General features: G+C 39.3%; 1 protein-coding gene across 31 annotated transcripts in view; it reads right to left on the minus strand.

Moving 5' to 3' along the window:
* The window catches only part of Dst (dystonin), a 455,117-nt gene that overhangs the window by 184,580 nt on the left and 245,589 nt on the right, over positions 1–24,948 (minus strand). For 30 of the 31 annotated variants that reach the window (XM_063256887.1, XM_063256895.1, XM_063256898.1 and 27 more), the window contains 12 exons: positions 17,498–17,610; positions 17,310–17,416; positions 14,739–14,858; positions 12,651–12,746; positions 12,436–12,563; positions 7,854–7,947; positions 7,401–7,555; positions 5,876–6,338; positions 5,659–5,787; positions 5,444–5,521; positions 5,200–5,361; positions 5,004–5,108 (listed from right to left, as the gene is read on the minus strand). In XM_063256887.1, the coding sequence (XP_063112957.1) occupies positions 5,004–5,108; positions 5,200–5,361; positions 5,444–5,521; positions 5,659–5,787; positions 5,876–6,338; positions 7,401–7,555; positions 7,854–7,947; positions 12,436–12,563; positions 12,651–12,746; positions 14,739–14,858; positions 17,310–17,416; positions 17,498–17,610 (1,750 nt within the window). Of the gene's footprint in view, positions 1–5,003; positions 5,109–5,199; positions 5,362–5,443; positions 5,522–5,658; positions 5,788–5,875; positions 6,339–7,400; positions 7,556–7,853; positions 7,948–8,038; positions 8,243–12,435; positions 12,564–12,650; positions 12,747–14,738; positions 14,859–17,309; positions 17,417–17,497; positions 17,611–24,948 lie in introns of those variants that run through there. The other variant, XM_023561740.2, reaches the window with a different exon arrangement.

Below are 24,948 nucleotides of genomic sequence, written 5' to 3' on the forward strand. Positions count from 1 at the left end.
AGACAAAGAAGAAAAAAAAAAAAAAAACTGGGCCTGCTATATACGCTTGTATGGAAGGAACAAAAAGTATGGAAAGAGGGAGCAACAAGAAAGGGTCCTCAGTCCCCAATCCTGAGAACACTGATCCAGGAAAGGTAAATGCAAAGGAGAATGAGGACAGAAAACATGCAATATCAGACACGGCACCAATAGACATAAAACAGTATCTCCGGAGCCTCATAGAAGAGTTCAAAAGTGAAGTATTTAACGAAATAAAGCAAGAAATAAATAGAATAGTTACAGAAATGCTAAGCACCACCCAAGAAAAAACAGATGGTGGAATGGAAGAGCAGAAAAAAAGGGGAGAATTGTTTGATGGAGAAAATAGAGAAAACATAGAATACCTGAAGCAGGTTCAAAGAGATTACCAGGAAACTAAAAACTCTATCAAAAACTGGCATAACAGCTTGAAAGAAACTAAGGATAGATTATCTGAACTGGAGGGCAGATTTGTAATATGGGAGCATGAAATGAAAAACTTCTTAAAAATAACAAGAAAACAAACAGCAATAATACAAAGGCTAGGAGATGATAAAAGGATCTATAACTTAAGAATTAAGAACATAAAAGAAGAAGTAGGGACACAAACAAATGGACTACAAAAGGTATTCACAGAAATAATCCAGGAGAATTTCCCTAATTTAGTAAAAGGTAAAGACACTCAGATGTATGAGGCATACAGGACCCCAGCCATCTACAACCCAAACAGAGCTACACCCAGGTATATAATAATCAAAATTCCAGAAATACAATATAAGAACAGAATATTAAAAGCCATCAGAGACAAGAAACAGATCACTTACAAGGGAACACCCATCAGAATTACAGCAGACTTCTCGGCACAAACCATCAAATCACGAAGAGCGTGGGGGGAAATAATTCAAGCTTTGAAAGATAATAACCTCCAGCCAAGATTGATATATCCTGCACAACTGTCCCTAGAAATTGATCGAAAAACAAGGTGCTTCCAGGATAAAGAGGAACTAGGGGAATTTGCAACCACCAGTTCAGCTCTACAGAGAATACTGCAGGATATTCTAAAAAAGAAAAATACCAAGATTACAGAAACAGTGGCAGAGAGGCCACAATAAATGGAGCAGAAAGCGAAATGAAGAAGACAAACTGACAACTAATGACAGAAAAAGAGCTCAACAGAAATGAGGCAGAGAAGGTTGGATGGTAGGAACAGCCATTTTGGAGAAAACAAGACATCATAATAGCTAGTGCTGATTTAATATCATCTTGTTTTGAAGTCCCATCAAGCTTTTGTTCTTCTGTCTCCATTGGTCTTAACAGGTTGTATCTTATTGGATTTTATCATATGTGATAATATAAATAAAAACTTTTATAGACAAGGAGATTATACAGTAACCATTGTTCATTTTCTGATAGTAGATTCTAAATACGCTGTAATACTGTCATTCTCTTGGTTTTACATTGTCTTGATATGTTTGGTGCTACAGTATATGAAGTTATACTCAAAGATTTCAAGGAAAGAGACACTATGGTAACTATTTTTATGTCAGGATATCTTGTGGTGAAACACTATTTTGCTCAAATGGTTATGTTTTGACCTGTGCTATTTTGTTGTTATGCCCTTTTTTATCTCAATCTTTTTTTTATTATTTACTTTTTTATTTTTATCTTTTTAAGTAAGGGAAAAATAAATAAAAAATAGGATATATTATAGTAACCCACTTTGATTTCCTATTAACTTGATTTGAAACCCTGTATTGCTTTCACCATCTTGTTTTGACTGATTTTCCTCTATTCTGTTTTGCTTGATAGTACCAAGTTCGAAAGTATAGGCAACAATTGTGAAGACAGTAAGATTCATTATAATGCCCATTCTGGTTGACTATTATCTTCTTTTGAAGTCCTGTAATGTCTCCAATGTTTTGGTTTTATTCTTTACTGTTCTGTTCAATTTCATTATAACTGATGATATAGGCAATTCTTTTTATGATAGCAAGAGGCAGTATGGTAACCATTGTTGATCACCTTGTATTTTGTTTTTACATTATGTATTATGTCCATCCTTTTGATTTGACTGACTCTGTTCTGTTATGCCACATTTGGTTTTACTCTCTTCAAAAAAAGTAATAAGAACTGTGGAGTAATAAAACCCAAAATGCGTAATTGTCATTGTACAAAAGAGAGGAAAAGAAAGTGCTCTAAAGAATATAATTGCATATATATTTAAGTGTATGACAGATAACCATATTACTGAGTTTTGTTGGATCATTGAACGAAACTGTTTGCAGTCCCACTGTTTGAAAGTCCACTTTATATGCTTTAATTTTGTAACTTGAACAACTGTTTCTAAGATGATAATATGTAATCTATTAACTAGTGATTTCCTACTGTTTATTTTTTGTGAAATTCTGTATAACTTGTACCCTTTTACTGTTTTTTTTTTCTTTTTCTTTTCTTAAATAAAATTTTTAAAAAATATGAAAAAATGAATAAATAAAACACAAGTGTCTGAGCCCAGCTGGAGATGGGGGTACGGCTGGGCAGAGCACCTGCCCAGCATGCATGAGGCTGGACTTCTACCCCCAGCACAGGAAATCAAAAAAGGGGAGACAAAGACCAAGGTATATGAGTGTTAATGGTGCTTAAGTAATCAAACATTTCACTGTCTAAAAAGATGATGCACTGTTCTCAAAGTGAAACCTGGAACCAGGGTAGCCAAATGTTCCTCTTCATCTGAGAGTTCTTGTTTCCACAGGCAGTGCTAAAGTTTATGTGTAAGTTTTAAAATCAATCCAAGAGATGATTCTCAAATTTTAAACTTCTTGAAGTTTTCATTAAAATATGAAAAAGTTAACTCCAGCTACTTTCACATGAAAAAACCAAAATTAACATTTGACATGAGCACAAACCGGCTCTGTGGAATCTTGAAATATGCTTCCTTTATACAGAAACTCCCTTCTTCTCTCTGATTTCTTTGTATGTGATACTGGGGACTTCACCCAGGACCTCTGCACTGGCCACACATTCAGCCCTTGTTAACTATTATCATTGAGAAAGGGTCTCACTAAGTTACTATGCCCAGCCTGGATTCTAATTCTGATCCTTCTGCCTCTGCCTCTCAGAGTACTGGAATTATAGGCATGCAACATGGTAGCAGGTTCTGAATTTTTATATTGTTAAAACTCAATGATACCTTCTAGCACAGACATACACTGTTCTGCAGTTTTCTTCCTCATTCTTGCTGAGGACAGGTCTGGGGGATTGAACAAGGAAGTGCATACTTCCTATCCGTGTGGCTCTGGGATCATGTTAACTATAATACCTGAACTTTATTTTTAAAATGTTTGCTTGAACTTTTGTTTAACATGAAGCACATCTTTCATGAGGGCATAAATACTGTAGACTTGGTATCTACGTGGTGGACATCCAACACCCTTGTAAGGTCACAGTGCAATTCACCGCCTTCCAGGAGAGGGCGCAGGATGTGCTCATCACCACAGGCCACTGTGTGGTCTTCCTTAAAGACACTGCCCCCTGCAGGGCTGGATCAGGCACGCCTGCTGGACAAGCCTCCCAAATGGACCTTACTGGGCAGTGCAGGAACTCTGCCCACACATCACGCTCACATCATCTGCTCCATCGAATGAGGCCACTGGTGCCTGCTGCTTTCTGCCATGGGGGAATCATATTAGAGTCCAGGGCTGTACACACGGGAAGCACACGCCCTGCTGCTGAGCACCCTGGCCCCTACTCTGTGTGCTCTGGTCACAAAAGATGCACCACTGTGCGCTGATACATTACTGGCTTTATCATATAAAACAGGAAAATACTGATAATTAAGCACTATTCATCTATCTGAACTGAATACCAGGAGCCAAAGGCATCAGCAAGGCAATGAAGGATTCATTTTACTTTATAAAACACTTTCAGTCAAGTCTCATTTCTACATGAAAGTAATCAGATTCACGTTCTCGTTTTCCATTCCCATCAAAACTTTTAACCTATAATCTTGTTTCCTAACAGCTTTCTTTTCTCTACCCTAAGAAATACCCACTTGTGGTTTATTACTATACCCTCAACTGGAATTATTTCACTTCCATTCCCTAGAGGTGGCCCTATCCTTACGTCTTTAACATTTTAAATACAAAACTGTATTGTTTAACAAAGAAGTTAACTATAACACTCTTAAATATTCCTAATGAAGCCTAACATTTTATGTAACAATTTTACTAGGTAAAAACTATGTGATTCCATCCCTCAATTTTGAATGCAAAGCATTGTCAGCATTTATACACAGTTCTAACCAGCAATGTATTACTACAGCAGTGAGTCCAGGTGTGACACTCCCTACCCTCCAACATAACTCCCCACATTCAGCACAGTAGTCAGGAATTCTGACTAGGTAAACCAGCCCTAAGAGATTAAAGACATCGCCATGGCCACCACATCTCAGGAAACCTGATAAACCCAGTGTGAATTCTCAGCTTCAGTTTCTCAGCACAGTTTCACTACACACTGTGAGGAGGGTGCAATCCTAATACACTTGAACTTCACAAAACCAGGCAAAAATAAAAGTATTAAGTCAAATCACAACATTTCTTGAGAACATATCAAGGTCCAAGAATTAGAATAAAGTGGTCAGAATAAGTTACTTCTCATTGTCATTCTTCCCCATTTTTGGTAGGGAAATGAAACTTCATTAGATCATTATCCACTGCAATTTTAAAATAAAATTTAAAAGCTTAAAGACAAGTCCTTCACATTTACAAGAATTCACTTCACCGGCCACAAAAGAGGACAGAGCTAGGTGACACATTTAGAGAGCAAGAAAACAAAAGGCACAATCAGCACATTGTCAGAAACATTATTTTTCAGTCATACTGTAATAAAAATTGTGGCAGTTTTCACTTTTCAACTTATCAGCAATTAAAGAAGAGTAATAATCACATATCAATATTTAATCCAGACTGTTAAACATTCTAACTCACCTCAATAGTTAAACGGGCAGGGTGATTTTCTAGAAGAAGCTGCTCTGCTATCTCTTGAACTGATTTGATATTTTCTTCTTTTTGTTCAAGTTCTCGCATTAATTCCTAATTTAAGAAAGAATTAAGGAGTATGTCAGGAAAAAACATCTAACCCTAAAATACAACTTCAGCATGCAAGTATAAAGCTTGCACTTACAGCATGGTAATCTTTTTTCCGGGCTATATGTGTATTTCTCTCACTCCAGTCATAAGCTACTTCCTCCTCTTCTTTTTCATTCAACCAAATAAGTTCATTAGTTGCACGACTTACAAAATTGTGGAGTGTGTCAAGGTGCCGTTCCTGATTCCTAGATGTGCTCTTTATAAAGCAAATTGTTATAAGAATCATATCTTTGCACAAAAAGAAAAAGAAAACAATAGGCTTACAAGCAAAAACTTACCAGAAGTTTTGCATATTGGCTCTCCAATCTGTGCAACTTTTCTGTATAAGTTAGCTTAAGAGGTGCTGTCATTTGAATCTATAATACAGGATAAAAAGACATCAAGTTTAAGGATCTTAATTGTTACTCTCTGGACATATGTTATTAAGGTACAATACAAGGAATTCATGTAAACAGAAAACAATGAAATGGATAAAATTTGTACATTTACATACCTCACTGATTTTAGCTTCTTTAAGGCTAGATTCAAATTCTTCTATAGCTCTGTGAACATTTTTATGATTTTCTAAATGGCTTTCAACACTTGGTAAATCTGAGCCCCATTCAGTATGATCAAGCTGCACCTTTAATAGAAAAATACTAAGTTAAAAAAAGAAGAAAGAAACTGACAGCAATGAAGACTGAAATGCTCCAGTAAAAACATTTTTTTACCTGCATCTCATCAACCCAATTCAAAAGATCCTGAACAAATTTCATGTTGACTTCCTCTTCTGTCAAATTCTGATCCAGCAAAGACGACTTTAGAAGGGGTTTCCGGATCTGCATCAGTTTCAGAGACTGCAGAGAACTTGGGTCTCCCCCTGGACTGAAGTTTGGAATGAATCCTGATGGGAAGCCAGGTGTATAAGCCGGAGTGACAGATGGAGTCAGATGGGAAGTCAATCCAGATGACAGGCCAGAGGTCACACCAGAAGAGGTCAGGGAATGCGTTACACTTGCGGTCAGTCCTGAGTTCAGAGTGGGGGTTAAGGTCTGTGCAAACCCTGAGTTCAAACTTTGAGAAATTCCTGATATCATGAGCTTCGTCTGCTCTGCTGTCAGCATGCGACCTTTGCTATACACAGAGGAACACTCATTCCTTAAGGCCATAATGTCATCACGCAGTTTTGCAACCCTAAAAAGAAAATCAAAAGAGGTAAGGCAAAGAATAAAAGGCACTTGTCACAAACAGTGAATCATTATGTCAGCTGTGGACTTTCTCCGATAACAATGTACCAATAATGGTTTATCAATTCTAACAAATGTACCACTAGTGTGGCATTTATCACATGGAAAGCATGAGAGAGAAAAGAACATAAGAGCTCTACTTTTAATTCTATTTTTCTGTAATCTCAAACTGCTCAAAAAAGCCTATTTTTAAAAAAGTCATTGTACTTATATTGGTAAAATTCTGCATGGTGATTTTTTTCACGGATTGTTGTATCATGGGCACTTTCCACATTAGTCTTTATCATTTAAAAGTACTTCAATGTGATCATTCTCTTATTATTTGACATTTAGTATAATTTTAAACTTCTGTTATAAAGTATTTCTAGCATAAACATAAAGCTTTTACTGTTTATACATTTTAGCATCCATACTTACATTTACTAATAACTCCTACAGTGAAATTACAGAGTCATACATGGTTTACAAATTTTGTTTATCTATATACATATTTATTTATATAGATCTACAGATATAAATAGAAACTTGCAGGCTGTGATCTCAGAACAACTTCTTGGAAATGCCTATGCTTATAAACATTTCCCCAACATTTTATTATGAGCACTTTTGTAACAAGATAAACAGATGAGTGAAAATTTTTCTTATATTCTCTCTTTTCCAAATGCCACTTAGGATATCTACTTAGCTATTCGTTTCACCATGTGGTGCTGGGGACGGAACCCAGGGCCCCGTGCACACTGAGCACACGCTTTGCAGCTGCTCCCTCAGCCTCACACACCTAAAAAAGTACATACGATGAAAAGCCTCATTGTAATGAATACTTTAGTAACTACTGCAGTGATTATTTTATGCAGCATTAAGTGTTTTTTCTGCTACTAATTTTTGAAGAAATGACCACACATTTCATCTAAAAACAACTGAGAAATGTATTTCATACAAATGTTACACATTCTGATTACAAGTACCCATTAAATACACAAGACAGGGTGAGCCTAGGCAGCACTCTTACCTCTGAACCAGCTGATCTGCCTGATAGTATTTCCCATCAATAAGAATTTGTACATCAATGACATGCTGGCGTAAAAGGTTCTCACATTCAAGTATGTACTCAGCAATTTCTGCTTCATTCTGAAACTGCACCCCCGATTCTAATCTTTTGGAATCCTGTATTGAAAAGAACTCAGTATTATACCTATGAAATAAGTGTCAGAATTAGGCTTAAATTCAAAACTCCAATTATTAGGACAAAATCCTACTTAGGCTTTGTTTTACTTTTTTGTCAAAAATGTTTTCCCTTTGCTCACGGGGGCTCTCCAGAGAGCACACATCAATCCATCACTAATAAACTAAGTTTCTTCAGTAGAGGAAACATACCAAGAACCAACAAAATGTTATTAAAAGTTTTGGTTCATCAAAACACACACTGGGCTGCAGCCACCCAGGGCTTCTACACTGAACTTACAGACTGAAGTGCACTTCGGGCGAGCATCAGTTTGTCTTCACAGACTACAGTGTCCCTCTGGACGCGGCTGGCAATCTGCTGTAGCATTTCCAACCTAAAAAGAGGAGGGAAAGAAGAGAAAATCAAAGGGTGCACCATCCCTGAAAACCACTGTCACCCTGAAGCCCACACCACTGATCCAATACCTGTGTCCTTCAAAGGAGTCATTGCCAAAGCTAATGCAGGAGCTGATCAATGTTGGACCACAATGAACCGAGAGAAAATTCTCATTTGAATCAAGACTGGTTCGAGTGCTGGTAGTGTTACTAAACACAGAATCACTGCTACGATAACTATAACTACTACTATGCATTCTTAGTCCTGAAATGATGTTCTTTGACCATTAAGAATTGACTAAGAAGTAGAAGGTCTGGGAAAAGCTCTACCTCTAACAGTGAAGAGTTAGAGCTAAATATTACAACTTTAGTGGCTCCTTAAATAGGTTTCAACATGCATATGTAAAACACAGCAAATGATACACTGATAACTGTTCCAAAGAATTTCACCTAAAGCCATTCGTATGCTTGCTGAGGTTTGCCTTCCGTAGCCTGCATTAAAACCCTGCAAGTACAGACAAAGCAGGCAGACTTGGGCGTCGCTGGAAAAGAGATGTCAAATATTTTCACCAAGAGTCATCCAACTGCACACACCTTAAAAACAACCCAGATCCTGAAGCCTAGGAACCACTGAAGGTTCTTCTGACAACAGTGAGCATCCATGCGACAACACAAACATTCGCTCATTGCCTGACTTTTGCAAAGGCCGGGTCTGAACTGAGTAACTCAAGGCACAGTGGTGTAAACCATCAACCACCCAACCAACAAGAGAAGTGAACTACATTTCCATTTATGCTGCTTGTTCATAAGATTAAATTAACTGGAAACTTAACAATTTAACCATTTACCTCTGTGAGATGAGCTGCACTAGGGATGGAACCCAGGGCATTCACACTGAGCTACAACCCCAGCTCTTTCCAAATTTTTCTAGTCCAGCACTGATCTACTCCTAGGGTCTTGCTGACTAACCAAGGTGCCAAGGCTGGGCTCAAGCTTGCAATCCTCCTGCCTCAGCATCCCAAAATGCTGAGATTCACAGGCATATGTGCCACCACATCCAGTCTCCTTTTACCATCCTTTCTGTGACATGACTTTCTATAGTGTTTTCTAAGCTTCTATAGTTAGTTCACATTTCCGAAAACCAAAGGGCTAAATGCAAATAGTTGCAAAGTTAATTTGTGCTTCTTTCACCTTTTGGCAAGTTATTACACGGCATAAGAGAATGACTCTTTCCTATCTGTCTTTACACACGTCATGATGTGTAGCTATTACTTGTGATGCACAATCAGTGCCAACAAACCTGTCATGTCAAGAAAAGTAAAGGAATTTATCTAACCACACTCTGCAGTATTTTCCTACCTGCACCACTATATAACTTGTCATTTCTCTACTCTGAGAGTAAGATATTTTTCTTTTCAAAAGATAAGAAAAGTTTGAGAGTGCCAAGTGTAACTATTAAGAAAACACAGTAACAAACATAATAACATTTCCTAAGCAATTATTATGTGCCAGGAAATGAACTAATCATTTTACACGCAATTACTGCATCTCAAACAGTTTACCACCAAATGTGTTAGGTACTATTACATTCTGTTTACAAATGAGGAAACTGTGGGTTAGACATCAAAAAACTTATAAAGTATTAAGATAATACAACTCGCAGGCTGAGGAAATAAATGCAATCCAGGATTCTCTGGCAGGCTCCTGAGTCCTGGACATTGTGCTGTGCCTTGAATGTCTCCGAAGAGCATGTGTTGGTGACTTCAGCCCCAAGGTAGTGGTGTGACCATCACGGTTCTGCTCTTATGGACAGGCTAACGTTGCCACGCCTGCAGGTCTGGTCCCTCTGATGGAAAGGCTGCCTGCTCTCCCAGAAATGCACATATGTGCACCCTGTGTCTCCTGCATCTCTGTGTGCCTCTCCTTATCTTCTCTGTCTTCCCACCTCCACCAGCAGATGATGTGGCACCATGGCCCTCACTAGCACCATACTGAGCTTTCCATCCTCCTGCACTGTGAGAAATCATTTCTTTGGGGGGCAGAGAAGGTGTTGGAGATTGAACCTAGAACCTTCACACAGAGCTGTATCTCCAGACATTTTTATTTCTATTTTTATTTTTATTTTGAGACAGGGTCCCATTCAGTCACTGAATTGCCCAGGCTGGGCTCAAACTTGCAGCTACCTGCCTCAGTCTTCAAGGGTACTGGAATTACAGGTATAGGCCACCTCGCCTGGCTTTTTTTAAGTGGGGAATTGAATCCAGGCACTGAGCTACATATTCTCAGCCCTTTTTATTTTGAAGCAGAATGTTACTTGGCTGCTTAGATGGGACTCACACATGTGATCCTGTTGCCTTGCCCTCCCAAAGTTCTGGCATTGTGGGCACACACCATTCTAGCCCGGCCAATCTCAGCATGCAGTATTGTATTATGCTACAGCAACACAAAGTGGATTAAGGCATATATATTAAATTCATCTACTACCATGACTCCTAAAACTTTATTCTCCATCTTCTTTGTCTAGTGTTCTTTTCCTTTACTTCACATGATTAGCTTAGTATCTCATTTTTATCACCCATAATTATTGGCTCCATAAAGCCTAATCCTGGGAGTTTCAGGCTTTCATCAATTCCAGTGATCCAGTTATGGAAATGCAACATGCTTTAACAAGCATGGCATCAGTAATTTGATAAAAGACTGACAAGTCCTCACATTTTCACCATGCCATTTTATATTCTAGCAGCACTGAAGTCAGTGTGTGAGATATCAACTACAGAGATGTTCCAAGAGTCTCTACCAGGGCCAGGCACAGTGCAAAGCATCAGCGCCAGAGGGCAAGGAAGAACAAAACAGGCCTCTACACTCTCGGGGCTTATAGTGAGGAACAAGCAGCCCTTACTCAAACAGAAATAAACACAAAATTCCAACCAAGACAAGCTGTTCTAAAGGAACAAAACAAGCAAACTATGAGAGTGACAATCAAGACAAGTGAGCCAGCCCAGGAAGCCACATTGAGCTCCTTGAGGAAGAACTGGGCTCTGAGTGTGATCAGGACTAAGAAACAGTGAGGGTGAAAAGGACAGCTCCACTGAACGAGAGCTGCATGTGCCAGGGGACACAGGAGGCTGAACTCCAGCGCACACACTTGCTTGTGAGATCCTGGAGGCTAAGAGATGCCAAACACACAGGCCTGGGCTGCATGGCCAGAGGAGTGCAAATCACAGTGCCCGGCCCTCAGGCTTGAGGGCTGGACAGAAACCCATCTACCCAGCAAGGTGGCAATACAACTTGGTGGCAAAGCACTTATAGGAAGTAACAGGTACTGGGGTTTGACCCCCAACACCATGAAACCATCGCCATCACCATCGTCTCTACCACCTTTATCACAACCTTCACCATCACCACCACCTTCATCATCACGCCATCACTACCTCCACAGTCACCGCCTTCATCACCACCAGCCCACAATCACCATCATCACCACCGTTATCATCACCATCACTACCAACACAATCACTATTATCACCACCACATCATCCCACAATGACCAACATCACAATCATCATTACCATCACTGTCATCTCCACCATTACCACCACAATCACTCTCATCACTGCCTTCATCATCATCTGCCACCATCACCACCATCATCACCATCGCCAGCATCACTAGGCTTCCCAAAGATGAAGGCGCACCTTTCCTGGGAAACAGTACAGCACAGTGAGAGGATGGAAGAATGAGGAGCCAGTGATGATTTCATGAAATAAATGCATTTGCAGACATGGGGAAGACAGAGAAGCTGAGCTGATAGTGACTAAAAGTTTCTTTCACACAATCCTGTTACTTTTAAGTGGTGGCAGGCTAGAATGTGGTTTCCACTGATGCAGGGAAAAAGAAGCTCATGGCCAAAAGTGTAATAAGAAACAAAAAAAGTTAACAGACAGGCTTCCACATCCAGTGAGTTACAGAGCAGTCTGAAAATTCTTATGGGTAACTCTGATTGGTTTTAAGCCACACTAGCCAGGTAAGGTAACTCCAGTACTAAAAGAGACTGAGGCAGGAAGACCACCAAATCCAATTCCCACCTAGGCAACGTAGCAAGAACCCATGTCAAAAGAATAAAAAGAGAAAAGATGTGAGGGGCTACAGGTGTACGTCAGTGGGAGAGGGTTCCCGCCAATACGAAAGACAAAAACCCCAGAAACTGTGAATACTTATCAGATGAGACTTTTTACACAGCAGTCCCACAAAGCCCACTATAATAATTACTTCATTGCTCTCCTCCTTTCAACTTCTCAGAACAGTTTCTACGTGAGAAAATGAAGAGTCAGAAAGAGGGTGTTACTTATCCAATGTCACAGACCAAATAAATGAACACGATGAAAACTGGTTCTCCACTGGCCTGGCTCTAAAGCTCAAGTTCTTTCCTTCCCAGAGAAAAAGAGGCTCCTGCCAACCAGGTCCCAGGGTTTCTGAACTCCACCTACCTCTCCACTTCAGGACGAAGCGCCTTGTCCCGCTCCAGCATGGCGACGATGAGCTTCCCCCACTCCTTCTCGATGTCATTTGGATGGTAACCTTGGAGCAGTTTGATGCGCCCAAATTCTATCCAATTCTTGAGAAAACAAAAATTGTGAATGTGAAGCACAGATTTAAAAAAATAAAGATAATGCTTGATAATACAAGGGAAATTTCCACTTACCTCTAATAATTTATAGAGACGTTTAATTTTTGATTTCTCTGTCTCTTTTGGTGGAATTTCTGTTTCTTTAAACTGTAAATACTGATTATAAAGTGCCTAAATGAAAGAGAAAAAAATTAAGGGTCAAACTTCAAAGACTTGCTTTTAATATCTCAATTTTCATCACCACAAATACTATTTACTGTGCAGCATGGATTCAGTGAAAATTCCTTTATAAAATTAACACTCAAGGATGACAGCAATGCCCAGTCAACTGGTGACCTGGATTATGTAAGAGTTGACGAGGATGTAATTACTGATGAGAGCCATGTTTCAACATGTGCACTTGGGGAATCTGAGTAATAATGACCAGGACAGGCCTTCTAAGGTTTTATAAACGTCTTTTAGCACCAAAACAAGACAACATATCCTTCAAAAGATGCATTTTTCAAACGCTGCAACTTAGCTTTCAGTTTCTGGAACAATAATTTGATGCAACTCCCACAAAGAAAGAAAAAATTTTTATTTCATGTTCTATCCTTGAAAACACAATTCTTCGCTAAAAAGGGTTAAAGTTGATTTTGACTGGCCAATGTAAACAGCTTTTCTTAAATAAATGAAGGTAGACACTATTAGTTGATGGGCTTAATCATGGAGAAATCTCAACCATACAGTTAAACTATCTGGTTGCTATTAATTAGATAATGTACATATTAACTTACAAAGCTCTTATAATTTATTGTGCTTGTTAAAATCATAGAAATTATAGACAAAATGTTTCATTTAAAATGAAACATGCTAGCTCTCTTAATTCAAACTACATTAAAATAAGTTCCTATAAGTCTTCAGGTGGGCATAGTTCTGCAGATTTATTCAATGGCTCTCTGGTTAGAACAATTATTGAGCATTTCTTCATGGTATTTTCTTTCCTGCACTATGTCCTACTCCATTCTGGGCACTAGTAAATAATCTGCACAGTCATTAAACTCCTTTGACAAATTTAAGAACCTGCATTTATCAGAGGCCAGTGCAAATTCATTCAAAGGTCTAGACAATAGGAATGTACCTGGAAATAAGTGTATTTGAAAGTAAAAAAAGTTTTGAATAGAAAATGTCATCTCTTGGGACACTTGTTGGGCATTAAGCACTCAGTGACACTATGTGGTATCCAATGTTTGTGGCACCACAGTGATACAAGAAAAAAGCTTTCTCTTCCTGGAGAAGTTTGTAGTCACATAGGTAGACATCATACAAACAATGCGAGGACATTTTAAAAATGCATCTTATTAACAGATGCCAAGTAACTTCATGACAAGGACAAACTCCCTGTGGCAATATAAATAAAAGCTGTGCTCCATATGTTGTGTACAGATGCATGAGCAGATGAGTAAATTTACAGGGACTGCCCTGGGTTAATCTGATTTTCATGATTCCAGTCTGAATGTGGAAACAAAGTTTACAAATAGAGGAATTAGGCTTTGTAGTCAATATTTAATTAAAAATTTAGAAAACTAGAGTATTTTGCTATTTCAAACCCATACACACAAAATGAGAAACTTACTCTGCTGTGTTTGTATAGCTATGCCTTTCATATTGCTACATCTTTGCCTCGAAGAGTCTGACCTAAGTTTTCTGGTATTAGTGAATGCTCGGCAAACCCATCTGCCCAAATAACACTGGCCTCATAAGGGCCAATTCTCAACTTCTGTGCTAAATTCATCATACATCTCTGGCTCCACAGAGCCTCGGGGACTCCAGCAAGGCACGCTCCCCACTGCATGGCCTGTGTGCATCTCCCTCTGGCCTCTGTGTCGCCAGCCGTGGGCTCCCAGGGTCCCCCACCATCAAACACAATGTGGCGATGCCAGCCTCAGGGCTTTTCAACGCTCAACAAATGTAGCTTTAAGATGCTACTGCTATTATGTTTTAATTATTAATATTTATTTATATTTTCTCTGTATAATAGCGAAGTCAGCAAATTAAAATTTGCCTACTTACTTATGGCTTGCCAACAGCAACTTTTCTTGAATGTCTAAAATTATGGTATTATCATAGATTTAGTTATGTTTACTATCAAAGCAATCAGGTTAACTTCCATATGACACTGACCTTTATTTCTATAGGATTAGTAGGAAATGTTCTCTCAGACATTGTAGTCACATGATGTCTAATCCACTGGATGAGGTAGTTCACCATATTCTGGTATTCAATCCACTTGACTTCAACATCCTAAAGTAATAAAATGACAAAGTCTGTGTCTATAATAATACTATTCACATCTAACACAACTTGGTCAGAAGTCACTGTGCAAATTTTTCACATGTTGAAGCTTGACAGATGGAACCAGCTAAATGATTTCTTACTTCCCACTCTGCCATAATCCTTTCCACATAAACAGCTTTAAAAACATGCTATGGACATTTGGCCACTAACATTCCGATCCAAAGACAATGGCCGCCCAGGGCATAGCACTGAGAAGGCTTCTGAGTCTGTCTTCAAGTCAATAGTAACAAGATCAAGCTGAGGTACTTTTTAGGGCTCAGAAGAGGGAGTTTAGCAGTTTGCAGAAGCCAGGCCAGTCATCTGTGCCAACCATATCAGATCCAAGTCCACTGAACAGCTGATACTCAGGGAGAGTTAAACACGGAGGAACCCAGACAGGAATGAAGTGGGATGTGGTGGGATTATTCATTAAGCAAACTTTATTAAAAGGAAAGAAACTGGGAGACTGCCAACTGCTATATTCAATTAAGCATCTAATTAATGTTTATTATGAATGCTTATTATGTGCTCAGTGTTATAATAAAAAAGTAAAACTGTAAGACCTGCTAGCTGTTATCAAGGAGTTGCTGTCCAGATGGGGAGACAGGAGAGGCTTACAGTGTAAGTAGCTAAGCAAAATGAAAAGCACTGTTTCCCTGTTCAGAGAACTGACACTGGTAGTACTGTGTACGTCGAAGACTGAGATAATAATGAGGCAAGTGTGTAAGTGCCTTGAAACAGCCACTAGGGGTTTCTTAAAGAAATCTCTACAATGGGACCAGTGATTCTGTAGCAGTGACAGTGACGTGATGAGGGCATGGAGCAAGTAGGTCAGAGACAGGGCCTTGACATGGAAACGTTCTGCTATTAGTAAATGTAAGAACACTGAAAAAAATGTAAGTAAAAACAATTAATATATTGAGAGTTTTGAATGTCAGGACATCCAGATTGGATTTAAGCTGCAAGTAATATATCACCACTGTAAATTTTTAAGCTAAAGACATAAGTTTTAGGAAGATTAATTTGGCAATAAAATGCATATTTGATGGGAGCCAGGGTACAAGGAGCTAGAAACCCACAGTTGTCATCTCCACACCACAAGCTACCTGTGGTCCATAGGCACAGGATCTTTGTGACAGGAAAGGAGAAAGAGAAGGAAAGAAAGTCTAGAAACAATACACAGAGATGAGGAAGAGACCAGAAAGGCGCTTGCAAATGTTCAAAGCAATGCAGACACAGAAGGCATCTGAGAGGAGGACGGGGAAGCGGCCAAGATGAGGGGGTTCCCCAGCACATGTGACACAGGCAGTCCTGCTGTTTCCCAGAAACACACAAACACTTGGCAGAAATCCCACTGCAAAATGCATAACTGAATGAAATCATACCAACTTCTGAGAAGCAGTGATCTGATACATGCCTAATACCCAAACCTGTATGTGTAAGACCTAGTTCTGTGAATATGGCCAGATCCAATTACCTTCCTCCATGCTCTCATTTAAATTGGAAAAACATTCCCCTGTCCATTTACTGCATGGGCTCTTAGGTTCTTTTAGGGGATGGTGTGGCCCACCTTCTCTAAGGTGAAAATCTCTCCATATCTGTGTTAGAATAAATTTTACCTAGACTTCTTCATGGCTGCCTGTGTCTTGACTGAATTCTTTCAAAAATAGCATGAAGGACAGAGGAGGGATGACTCCTCAAGTTATGCGAACCCCACTTCCCAGTGAAAGAAAGATACTACCATGAAATGTTTATATAGTATCTGTTTATTAAATAGCAAATGTAATCAAATTCTTGTTATGTGTGGTGCTGGTGACAGGGTTATGCTACTTTCCTAAGTTTACAGGTGAAAAATCTCTACAGGAGGTTATACAACTTGACCAAGAAGACCAATCTGGTAGGTAGTAGTCAGGATCAAAAGCCAGGTTTATTTGAGCCGAAAGCCAGAGCTCTTTGCTGGGCCACACTGGCACTACAAACTGAGAACTAACATCCAGGAGGAAGCCAAGAACTGTATTATTTTTTTTATTTTAAGACAGGGTCTAAGTCATCCAGCTTAGGCTCAAACTTTTGATCTTCCAACATCTGCTTCCCAGAATGCTGTCAAAATATTTGAAATATATTTGACATTTAAAAATTGTAAAGGAAGTGTAGTGGCACACACCTGTAGTCCCAGCTCCTCAGAAGGCTGAGGCAGGAGGAACACAAGTTTAAACTCAGCCTGGGCAACTTAGTAAACAGGTATCTAAAAAACAAAAGAGCTGGGGATATAGCTCAGTCACAGACTGTTGGCCTCATATGCACAAGATCCTGGATTCAATCCTCAATACGACACAGACAGACAACAAAAATAAGAACTGTCAAGGAATTTAGTCAACTGTAGCAGCAGCTTCTAGCAGAGAAAAAGCCGATACTCACATTTGCGCCAATGCCTTCGCCACCCTCAGGGACTTTGGGAAATGCATCATAGAGAGATGACACATAAGTTATAACTGATTTTTCATCAGGTGAAGAGACATCGACATCTGAAACCAGCAACATAAATAATTTCATGATAAGTTTTAGTCAGGCTTTCCTCCAGTCCATGACTAGTTAAAAAAACTCACCTTCGGGGTCCAGAAGTCTTATAACACCAATTTTTTCTGCTACATAAAAAGCGTGCTCTAAATTTGCAAGGTTGCTTTGAACAGCAACAGTATTCATGTCTATCAGGTCCGGCCTAGGAAAAAATTCACAGAGTTAATGTAGTTTTCTTCAGGCACCAACCAGCCTTATCATTACATGTGTATATCTATGAAACTTTCACAAACATTAACATCAAGTTTGTGTTAAAGCACAAATTTTCATCAACGATTTAACATCACTGACTTCTCTCAGAAACTTGTGTGCTGGAAACAAATGCAGTCAGGAAAGTATAAAAATGTGGAAATATGTAACTTTCAACAAAGTCTACAAATATCTCATCCCCAGACCAGGCAGGAGGTACCTGCTCCACCGGGCTAGTGTCGTCCCAGGCCTCCAGTGGCACCCAGCTGACCTGGCAGCACTCTTGGCACTTCTCCCCACACCAGCAGCCCTGTGCAGCCCTTGGGTGCCCACTCCTGTCTTCAGCGCTGTCTCTTACCCACAGATTCCCTCTTCCCAGAAGAGAAAACTGCGTCTCCTGGCAGAGTGGTGTCTCCCAGATTCCCCTCTCCGATTCTGTTTCCCAAATTCCCTATGCTCCCAGCCTAAATCACTAATGTGGCACTTAGGAGTAACCTCATACTTCCTTTACCTATGCAGTCACGGTTTTATGTACATGCACACCTTGTTTCTCTCAACTAGTCAGTGACCCTCCTGCTGAGATGCATACACACAGCAGACCCTCAAGAAGTATCTGATAAGCTGGTAAGTAGACTGGTTGGATGAATGGAGTAAACATTAGCCTGTTTCCTATGTATGCGTGTGCACATGCACACTCAATCACTTGTGTACACCTGGGCGCGTGCACACACACAGTAAGGTTTGATCTCTTTCTGATTTGTGAAACTCACATGACATTGTGAATGGGGGATACCCTGAAGCAAACCCTATCTCACAAGTCAGGAGCCACACCTCAAATACTCCTTGCACAGAAAGTGGCCAAGCCTGGGAGGTAGAGCCATCATCACCCAAGGCCAGAAACTACTCCAGAATGAGTGCAAAAGCCATGGAATTCTCACAAAGAGCAGCGCATAACCCCTGAACTCACTGCGTGAGACATGTCTGTCAACATGGGTAAGTGACAGCTCTCCAAAGTCCCCACCAGCTCTGCCTCGGTGAACATAACCAGGCAGGGAGCCAAAGAAAGAGCAGGAAGACGGGAGGTAGAAAGGGCGAATCAATCCAAATACTACTTAGAAGGCCGTTTACAAGACAGAGCCCTGGAAAATGTACTGCTAATCAGTAGAAAGTTAAAGAGCAGTTTTTATTCTTAGTTTCATCTGGTGAGTAGGTAGACTTCCAAAACACATACCCACGTAATCTAATACTTTGAAACGCTCAAAACCTGGAAAGGCCGCCACCACTTCCTACATGTTTATATTCCAGAAATCTTTTAATGACTTTCATACAGTACCAACATCAAAAGTGATCCAACAGGAACAATAAATCTAATGAAAACAATAGAGATAGATGAAATACCTCGAAAAGTAGTATTTTTAATTCACATTGAATCATGAAAAACCTGACAACATAAAAGTTACTAAACACGTCTGTCAACAGTCTAGATAAAAATAAATAGGTAAAGTTCTTTCATTAAAAAAAAAAATTATTCTGTTTTCAAGTTCACATGTTTTGGAGAAATAAAAACCAGGCTTTCTGAGCCTGCGAAACCTCAAACAAGCAACAGCATGTTATCCTAAGAGCCCTACCATTAGTGAAGAGTGTAAACAATGAGCAACCCCAGAGGGAATGAATAAAGCCATTGAAGAGTCGAGTTCTTTGACCAAGAGGATAAAACATAAAACTTCCTTCAGAATGACATCTGCACAATACCATGAGCTGGAACAAGTCTGTTCTTTTATTCTGATCTTTAACACTTTAGAGTACGAATACGGAGGCACTTTTCTTGCATTGAAAGACTGCAGCACAAAGATTAGTTGAATAAAAAATGGAAAGGGGAAAAATTAAAAAACATTGAAAAGCAATAGCTTCCAAGTCTTGGGCATTGGAGGCTGCCTCGGCCTCTCTGCGGGCCATTCCCAGGCAGTCAGAGCAGCAAGGAGGCCTGTGGCCCACCCTTGCTCTCAGGCTTGCTGGGACCACACAGCCTGTCCAGACATAAAGAAGGTATTTATTTTCATTTTAAAGGCTCTGTTTCAATGTAAATCACCTTTCTGAGATGAGTTAGCAGAAAATCTGCTATTGTAGGTCTGACAAACCAAAAGTATCACACTAAATTGTAATTGTACATAAGGCCTTGCCCATATTCTTGTACTATATTTTCAACAGCTGAGTATGAACTACTCTAATTCCCCTATTTTATAAAACTTTTCCAAATCATAAAATGTAATCCTTGAAGCCACTATCTCATTTTTAAATTATTCAAGATAATGTTATCTAATGAATCAACCATAGTGACTTTTTCAATTTTATTTAAAGAGAAAAAAAAAAACAGAAAAAGGATACAAGTAATACAGAATTTCAAAAAAGTAAACAATAAGAAATCACTAGTTAATAGGTTACATATTGTCATCTTAGAAATAGTTGTTTGAGTTACAAAATAAAACATACAAAGTGGACAGTCAAACAGTGAGACTACAAACAGTTCTGTTCAATGATCCAACAAAAACTTAGTAATGTGGTTATCTATCTTACACACATAAACATACATGCAATTGTATGCTTTAGAGCACTTTCTTTTCCTCTCTTTTTTACAATAACAATTAGACATTTGGGGTTTTATTACTCCCACAGTTCTTATTAATTTTTTTTTTGAAGAGAAGAAAACCAAATGTGGCCAAACAAAACAGAGTCAGTCAAAACAAAGGATGGACATAGTACATGATGTAAAAACAGAATACAAGGTGATCAACAATGGTTACCATAATGCCTTTTGCTACCTTAAAAAGAATTGCCTATATCATTAGGTATAATAAAATTGAACAGAACAGTACAGAACAAAACCAATAAAACCAAAACATTGGAGACATTAAAGAACTTCAAAAGAAGATAATAGTCAAACCAGAAGGGGAATCATAGTGAATCTTATTGCCTTCAAAGTAGTTGCCTATACCCTCAAACTTGATACTGTCAAACAAAACAGAATAAAGTAAAATCAGTCAGAACAAGATGGTGAGAGCAATACAGGGCTTCAAATCAAGTTAACAGGAAATCAAAATGGTTACTGAAATATATCCTGCTATTTTTTTATTTTTTCCCTTAATTAAAAAAATAATTAAAAAAATTTTTAAAAAGGAGATTGAGATAAAAGAGGGTATACCAACATAACAATACAGGTCAGAACAGAATAATTTTAGCAACATGGTGTTTCACCACAAGATAACATGAAGTAATAGTAGTTACCATAGTGTCTCTTTCCTTGAAATATTTGAGTATAACTTTGTATATTGTAGCATCAAACATATCAAGACAGTGTGAAACCATTCAAGAGAATGAAAGTATTACAGGGTATTTAGAACCAACTAACAGAAAATGAACAATGGGTTCTGTATTATCTCTTTGCCTATAAAAAAAAACTTTGTTTACACTATCACATATAATAAAATCCAGTAAGATGCAACATGATAAAGCCAATGGAGACAGAAAAACAACAGCTTGATGGGACTTCAAAACATGATATTAAGTCAGCACTAGCTATTATGATGTCTTGTTTTCCCCAAAATAGTTTTTCATACCATCACAGACAATAAAATCAAACAAACCAGAATAAAACCATTCCAATTAACGAGTGAAAACATTGTAAGGCTTCAAAGCAATATAATGGGGAATCATGATTACAAAATACTTTTATGTGTTCTTATCATTTCTTCCACTAGGGAAACTATTCGATATTCATACATATGAGTTTGATTTATTTCACTTGTGAGTATGGTCTCAAGCTGCGCCCATTTATTTATAAATATTTCAATGTGATCATTCTTTATAGCCGAGTAGTACTCCATTGTATAAAAATACCACAACTGTTTTATCCATTCCTCTGTTGATGGACACTTAGGTTGTTTCCAAGATCTGGATATTACCAATTGTGCTGCTATAAACATGGGTGCACATATATCACTGTGGTATGCTATTTTCAGTTCTTCTGGGAATATGCCTAGAAGTGGAATAGCTGGAATAAATGGGACTTCCAATCCCAGCTTTTTGAGAAATCTCCAAACAGACCTCCACAATGGTTGCACCAGGCTACACTCGCACCAACACTGCAGGAGAGTTCCTTTTTCCCATAGCCTCACCAACATTTGTTGTTGGTGTTTTTCTATATACTGGCCATTCTTTCAGGAATGAGATGGAATCTCAAGTGTGGTTTTAATTTGCATTTTTATAATGAGTAATGATGGTGAACATTTTTTCATGTATTTATTTGCCATTTGAATTTCTACATCTGAGAACTGTGTATTCATCTCAGATGCCAATTTTTGGATTGGGTCTTTGAATTTTGGGGGTCTGATTTTTTTTAAAGTCTTTATATGTTTTAGACAGAAGTCCTTTGTCTGAGTGGCAGTTCACTAAGATTTTTTCCCAGTTTGTGGGTTTTCTTTTCACTATGCTGGAGATTTCTTTTGACATGCAGAAAGTTTTTAATGTATGTTTCTGAGGGAAACAACAAGGATAATGGAAGTACTCAATAAGAAATACAAGACAGTATGTGCACATGTGCATGTGTGTGTTACCATGCGTGTGTGCATAGGTCCTCACAAGCTAACAAACAAACCATAAGAAATAAGATGAAGGGCCAGACTGTCACCAGAACAGTGCTCACCAAGATACACCACTCCAATGCCTGCCAGGTTAAAGTAGTGTTAGGGTCCTAATCTGGTTTAAGAACAGAGTTCTAGCCAGATTACCTGCACCTTAACAAGGGTGATTCTTATCAGATGAATCTTACCAGAAAAGGTGAGAATTAAATCATGTCAGAATCCACCACTCTAATTTTCTTTTCAAACTACAAACATTTTGTATTGGAAAAAACAAAAAAAAAAAAAAAAGAAAAAGCAAAAGAACACAGCACCACCACATAATCATGTAACAATGGAAAAAGAAAGAGCGCGCGCCTCTGTCCTCACTATGAGAGTGTACCTTGTAACTCTCCTCCAGTGTCTATTTTTATTGTCCAGATACAGAAGAAATCACACACTTAAGAGTTGGTAGGGGGAAGACAGCTTGTGTTGGCTCACTTTGGAATATGCTGTAAAATAATGAAGTCTGGAGAAAACAGCATTTCATCACATAGTTTTAAAATCAACATAATAAAAACCAATTAAAATTTCTGAGTTATCTGACCATCTCAAAGAACACTGGATAATAGTTTCCTATCTCAATTTTTTAAAAAAGAAATCATAGAAGAGGGGTGTTCAGGGGCTGAGTTGAGACGAGACATGGGGAATTAGCCTTTAAGGGGTACCGAGTGTCAGTCCCTCAAGATGAAAGCTCCAGAGATGAACGGCAGTGATGGTGACACAACAGTGTGAGTGTGCTTAACACCACTAATTCTACACTCACAGATTGGGGTGGCACACTTTATGTTATGTGTATCTTCGCACAAATTTTCTTTAGTTTTCATTAAGACAGTATTTACATGTTTGAGAAAAGGACTTTATGGAGATAGAACAGCAACAACAAAAACCCCACACAACAAAAATCACGGAACTGTGCTCTCCCGATGCCCTGTGATTCAGCCCTAACCTGCTCCCTGGCTGACTGTGGACACACATTCTACAACTTGTATGTGTCTCAATTCCTAAGAAAAGCAAAAGTCAGGAACCATAGAAGCTACACCAAGATCCCACAGAATCCCACTCCTACCTAAGGAGACCAAGGGATGAGGGGCCACAGCTGAATCAGGATGAAGAATCCAAACGGCCTGCCTCAGGTCTCAAGAGAGCCCAAGTAGCTGTGTCACTAAGTATATTGAGCAATGTGTACAGCTAATAAAATGAACTCGATGCTTTGGTATGTACTTACACGTAATTCTCAGTCAGGAAAATAGCAAGTTCTTCCATTCATTCACTCATTCAACCAATATTTAACAGGCATAAGGCACAAAAAATACAGAGTTCAGAGTGCTGAAGGGGCTCCAAAATACTCCAGGCAGGACTTGGGAGAATGCATGTTATCAACTCTGCTAGAGGAGCCAGCAGCAGGGCAACCTGCTGGAGAGGAAGCAGACAGGGGGCCAGCGTAAGGCCCAGCCTCATAAACTTGCATTGCAATTTTTTTTTCTAAACACTGAGGCAAATCATTAGAGTGCATTAAGGATTATAACCTCTTATAATTAAGTGACTACAAGAGATGAAACGAGATTGGGGTCAAACAGAGAAGACATCTGAAGAGATGCCAAATACCTACAGAGAATCAAGGCAGAATACCACAGTGGCTTGCAGAAGAACATGTGTGGCACAACAGGGAGTGCTGGAGGGTCCAGACATATTTAGAAGGTCAAACCTACAGAGCTGTGGCCTGCAACACTGAGTGTAGTAGCTAAGGCTACAAGCATGAGTGAGAGACCACAGAGAAAAAACAGAAGGTAGAACATCCAACTCTGAAATGCTACAGCATAACAGTGAAAGGAAAGAGGAGTTCAGTAAGAATGGAATGCTCATCAACTCCTCGGAACTAAGATGAAATATGAAAAACATCTACTCATCTAGCTCCCCGCAGTCACGCAGAATCCTGACTGTGTTTCACTGGATTACAGAACCAGAACCACCACAGCAGCTTGAGGAATAAGTATTAAGTAAAGAAATGCAGCATATAGACAGCTCCTTTGTGAGAGTCTGGCCTGTAAAGAAAGGAAGTAGCTAAGAAGAAAAAAGCACAGAGTTAAGGGAGAAGGTCTTTCATTGTTTTAGTACAGAAAAGGTATCAAAGTGTGGTTAAAATCCAGTGAGAAAGGCCTTGTCTCGGGCAGTGCTGGCCACGCAGGCAAAGCATTTCTGAGCCAGAGGCTGAGAAGGTGAGGTGAGACCCACAGCAGCAGGAGGCACTGGCCCCGGAAGGGAGCACAGGGCTGTGTCTAAGACGGGCAAGGGAATGGCGGTGCACATAGAGGTAGGTTTGTATCTTTGCTAGCAGGAAGAAAGACTTTGCTTTCGCTGGCGCCCACCTTCCCAGCGATGGAAAGGTGCAGGAGGAAAAGCAATGTGAGAGAGCAAAGGGCTGTGGGCAGGACTGTGAGAAGCCTGTGGTCAGACAGCAGTTGCTGTTGAACTTCTAGTGTACCTAACCTTGAGGTATGCCCATGTTAGCACACTTCACACGCGGACAAGGCAGGTAGCGGGGCTCACACAGGCTCAGGTTTTGCTAGGAAAGTTTGCAAGAAACAGGAAAAGGGATTCTATGCAAGTTTAAAGGA

Source organism: Cavia porcellus, unplaced genomic scaffold (genome assembly GCF_034190915.1).
Source record: "Cavia porcellus strain 051 isolate PalLab524CR breed Dunkin Hartley unplaced genomic scaffold, mCavPor4.1 scaffold_10, whole genome shotgun sequence".
Lineage (NCBI taxonomy): Eukaryota > Metazoa > Chordata > Mammalia > Rodentia > Caviidae > Cavia > Cavia porcellus.